General features: G+C 46.8%; 1 protein-coding gene across 1 annotated transcript; it reads left to right on the top strand.

Annotated features, from left to right (window-relative positions):
- The first annotated feature begins 1,184 nt into the window (after positions 1-1,184).
- On the top strand, positions 1,185-4,337 carry Garin3 (golgi associated RAB2B interactor family member 3). The gene is made up of 2 exons (XM_051180899.1): positions 1,185-1,916; positions 3,198-4,337. Exons 1-2 carry the CDS (start codon positions 1,287-1,289, stop codon positions 4,335-4,337), a joined length of 1,770 nt encoding a protein of 589 aa, XP_051036856.1. The 5' UTR covers positions 1,185-1,286.
- Positions 4,338-4,752: the final 415 nt, after the last annotated feature.

Below are 4,752 nucleotides of genomic sequence, written 5' to 3'. Positions count from 1 at the left end.
TCTTCTGTGGTTAAAAAAAAAAACTTTATTTTTTTTAAAAATATTCTTCTCTTATTGGTAATGAACAAAACACTTGTTTATTCATTTTTTTTGCTACAAAAATGCATGGAAGAATGAGCCTCAGTAGACACGGGTCCATATTCACTAAAAAGCTACTGTGCACTCCACACTGAGAACAGAAGAAAGGTTTTTCTGTGGCTTGAGTTTATTTCAAGATCTTTACATAGCAATCACAGGGTGTGGGTTTATTTCAGAAGTACTTTGCTAACTGGAGGAGGGGGGTTTTAGCTTTATCACCTTCTGCCAACTAAAGAAAAAACTCCAGAAACACGTTTGCTACAGTTTCTCTGAAAAACCACTCAGAGAACCATTCAGGAAGGCATGGGGGTAAAGTGGCATTTTGGGAAATCCTACTGTGATCGAATCCCTGCGGTTCCCAGTGACACCCAACCCCACACACTGCTGACCACCAGCCTTGCTGTGTGTAAAAAACAGGAGTCTTACAAGTTCCTAGCCTGTCAGAGAAAATTCTCACAGCAGTTCCAAGACTAGCTTAGAATCCAGCCCTGAACTCTGACCTCAGGCAAGATAATCTGTAGCCTTGGTTTCCTCGATGTAACTTATGGCTTTGAAAAATTAACTTTCCCTAAATGAGTACATGGCCAAGAAAGTTGTATTGATAAAACTCTGGTCCTGACAGGTCACAGGAGCAGCGGGGAACCATTCCTTTAACCACCTTTGAGAGCCTGCCAAAATTGTGCTTTTACACATGGAGACCTTGGTGAATCATAATCCAGATGGGGTCCTGCCATTAGCAAACTACATTCCACCACTAGGATTATACCCCAGGAAGTCATTTGGTTGAAGGAAAAATGTATTTGCAGGAAGATGGCCCTTAGAGGAGTGTAATGTGACCAACAATAGAACTGGAGATACACATCCTAGATGTGGATGTTGACAAAAGCAGATTGGCTTATAACTCAAGCATCCTATAGTCCAATTTTAAAAATGTCCAGCACACCCACACATACACTCTGGCAGGGTGCAACCTGTCCCCCATGAAGGTGGTGGTGTGGCTGGGGTCAAGAAGAGGCTGCTGATCCAGCTTTGAGGGGGGTGACTGCTTGGAGGCCAGGACAAAGGGGTGTGTGCTGGTGACAGGTCACAAAGGACAGCAGAGGATAACTGTGCAGACATGAGGAGATGTGGGCAGAAACCTTGCTGGGAGATGGGCAATTGCCTTCACTCCCTCCCTCTCTTGGGGACACGATTTGTGGCTGTCAGTGATGCCTGGAATGAAGAGAACCATGAGCAGTGAATGTTTGTTACCTTATTACACTGCCCACAGCTACCGATCCATGGGCGTGTTCAACACCTCCATGGGAAACCTACAGCGACAACTGTACAAGGGAGGAGAGTATGATATTTTCAAGTATGCACCGATGTTTGAGAGCGACTTTATCCAGATTAGCAAAAAAGGAGAGGTGATTGATGTTCACAACCGCGTCCGAATGGTGACTGTGTGCATTGCATCCACCAGCCCGGTTCTCCCACTACCTGATGTCATGCTGCTGGCCCGACCAGCTAAAGTCTGTGAAGAACATGCCAGGCGGGCCCGGTTCATCAAGGGGAGAGGCCGCAAGCCTTCGAAGACTTTAGAGCTCACCAGGCTGCTTCCTCTGAAGTTTGTCAAGATCTCCATTCACGACCGTGAGAAACAGCAGCTACGCCTGAAGCTTGCCACAGGCCGAACGTTTTACCTGCAGCTGTGTCCCTCTTCTGACGCACGAGAAGACCTCTTTTGCTACTGGGAAAAGCTTGTCTATCTCCTGAGGCCACCGATAGACAGTTGCAGCAGTAGTCCAACACTTCACACCGGTGACACATGTACCCCGGAGGAAGACAAAAGCCTACTGGTAAGTTTCTAAAGACTCAGACAGGGTGGGGAGCTTTGGAGAGCATCTCAGAGCAGGTCTCACAGACATGCAGGTGCTTTCTGAGGCCCGCCTGGGAAATGTGCTATATTTGTAAGGGCCCTGTGCCAGCACTAGGGACTTAATTATATTCTGGGAGGCTGAACTGCTTCTCTGAAATGTCTCATGGGGCTTAATGTCAGGGGCATGAACTGTTGGTCATTCTGCCTCACATCCAAGACTGTAGGTGACCCTTACAACTTCCTGATGGTTTGGTCTTAAGCTCTTTACACACCAACTCAGCCTCCTATGTTGTGGAATATTGTGTAATATATAACATGAAGGGAATAGATTACATATATACTCTCTTCTTTTGGATGCAAGGTCTCAAGATGTATCCCAGCCTGGCCTTGGAACTCAACCTACTATGTAGCTCAGGCCGGCCTCGAATTGCCTCAGCCTCTCAAGCATCGAGATTGCTGGCAGGTGCTACCACACCTGACAAAATTACATTTTACATTTTGACTGAAATATATTGATTATATATATTAATATGGTATACTGTGACATATTGATACTTATATTTAATATTTAGTGATCAAACTTTGGTGGTTGGTATGTCTATCACCCTAGATACTGATCATTTCTTTGTGATAGGAATATGGAAAATCCTCTCTACTCATTATTGAGATCAGATTAATGGTTGTCAATCATAATTATCCTTCAGGAACATAAGGCATCGGAAGTTACTCCTCTTATCTAACTGTATCTATTAGCCATATTCTGTACATTCCTGCTCCTCAATAACCCTCTCAGGTCCTAGTGCCCACTAATCTATTTCTGAGATCAGCTTTTTAGTCTAGAACACTTTTTAACTTCCTTCCCTTGAGCCATGATCTGTCACCCTGTGCCTATTATGTGATTTTGTTTAAATAAGCACAATCCCCATGTGTGTACTTGCACAACCGGTTTCAAGGCCATCAACATGTCTAACGTATCCCTAACCCAACAATTCCATTTGTAGAAATGTGCCTAGCAAAGACAAACACAAATGTGGAAAATACATTCTATAACAGTGCTTCCTTTTGCCCTAGAATTGCTGAGGTGCAACTGAGTGGCCATGGACTGAAGTGCAATGGGAGGGATCTTCTAATAAATGGGAATTCAGATGGGATGGTTTCAATAAGAAGCCCCTGGGTTACTAAGCTCTGAGGTGAGAGAGGACCTGAGCATTCTGGCCTCTCCATCATCTCTATCTCACTGTTTATACTCCCCTTGGCACAGGGCTCAGATATCCACGGAGAAGGGGATCAGGATTCCGGGCTTCAAAGGCTTCGAGATGTGTCAGGAACCACCTCTGCTGCATTTGCAGGAGGAGAGGGAACACAACCAGCTATTGCAGCTTCTACAGCCGTTGGTAGTCAAGGATCTGCCAAAGGGGTAGCAGCAGGGGCAGCAGGTGGCACAGTGGCTGCAGGAGTAACAACAAGCCCCTCAGCAGGTGTGGCAAAAGTGGGGGCAGCTACAGGCTCTCCCTCAGGTGCTGTAAGCATGGCAACAACCAAGTCTCCAGGCTCATGCCAGATAATCACAGCCCTGGCAGGAACAGCCAGCAAAGATTTGGGAGGAAATGGATCCAGCAAGGCCCTGGCAGCTGTTGCTAACATATCCTCGGAAGATATAGATGTGGTCTTGGCAGGAGCTGCCAGCTCCTCCTCGGAGTCCATTTCTGCCGGGGGTGCTGCCAGTGCCACTGCAGACAGCAGCCTAAGTGTGGCATTTGCGGGCACCATGACGACCAAGGAGCCTGCTGCAGACAAACCTGAAGCCCCACTCGTGTCAACCTTGCAGAGTGAAGGCTACATGTGTGAAAGGGATGGAAGCCAGAAGGTTTCTCACACTGGCTCTGAGGCCCAGAAGGAAAAACAGGAGAGGCGAGAAAAGAAGGACAGAAATTCCAGCAGGAAAAGTTCCCATCACCACAGGTCGGGGGCAAGTCACCGAAGCTCAGGCAAGGACAAGACCCGGAAATCATCTTCCCACCGGTCTGTATCTGGCCATGGGAAAACAAGAGAAGACAAAAAAGAAAAAAGGTACAGCAGTTTAAGGGGCAAGAGACATGGCTCTTCTCACAAGAGTGAGTCCAGGACTGCTCAGAAACCCAGCAAGAGCCGATCTACACCTAGCTCGGGGTCTGTGAGTAAGAAATCCAGTAAGATTAGCTCCTTTTTGAGGAGCTTCATAATAAGGCCTACTTCAAAACTAGGGCCCACCTCACGTGATAGAGGAGGGGTAGACATTGTGACAAAGACAGTGGAGAAGCACAACATAGAGACAAAGATGGAGAAAGGCAAGGAGTTAGAGTTCAGCGGCACTGTAACTGAGACAACGGAGAGGATCATCTTTGAAACCAAATCCATTTAGTAAGATCCAGAGTGGGAAGCTGCGCCAGAGACCAGGGCTCAGGAAAGCAGTGCTGGTGAGCTCATTCCAGCTTCCTTGATGGCAATTCCAGTAATAAAGGTCACATAACTCGAAAAGAATCCTGTCTCCTGTTTGCATTTCTGTGTTGCACACCCTGGCAGTGACTTCACAGTGGCTTCTGTGACATTAACTGCTCTGATGAGGTAGAGCGTCTTGCCCAGAGGTCCAAATGAGCCAAGGTTGAAGCATTAGTGCCCTTATATCTTTGGTTCGCTAATTAGAGCCCATGGATCCATTCTGTCCTCCTTCCCAAAGGCTATTAGTCGGTAGAGGCATTCAGTCTAGTGCATATTTGAGGGAAGACAGGGCAAGAAGATACAGTGGCCTTACCAGGAAATTGGCATAGGGAAATCTA

This window comes from Phodopus roborovskii, unplaced genomic scaffold, assembly GCF_943737965.1.
Source record: "Phodopus roborovskii unplaced genomic scaffold, PHOROB, whole genome shotgun sequence".
NCBI classification, from domain to species: domain Eukaryota; kingdom Metazoa; phylum Chordata; class Mammalia; order Rodentia; family Cricetidae; genus Phodopus; species Phodopus roborovskii.
Note: the sequence above shows the minus strand (reverse complement) of the source record. Positions and strands in the feature narration are given on the sequence as shown.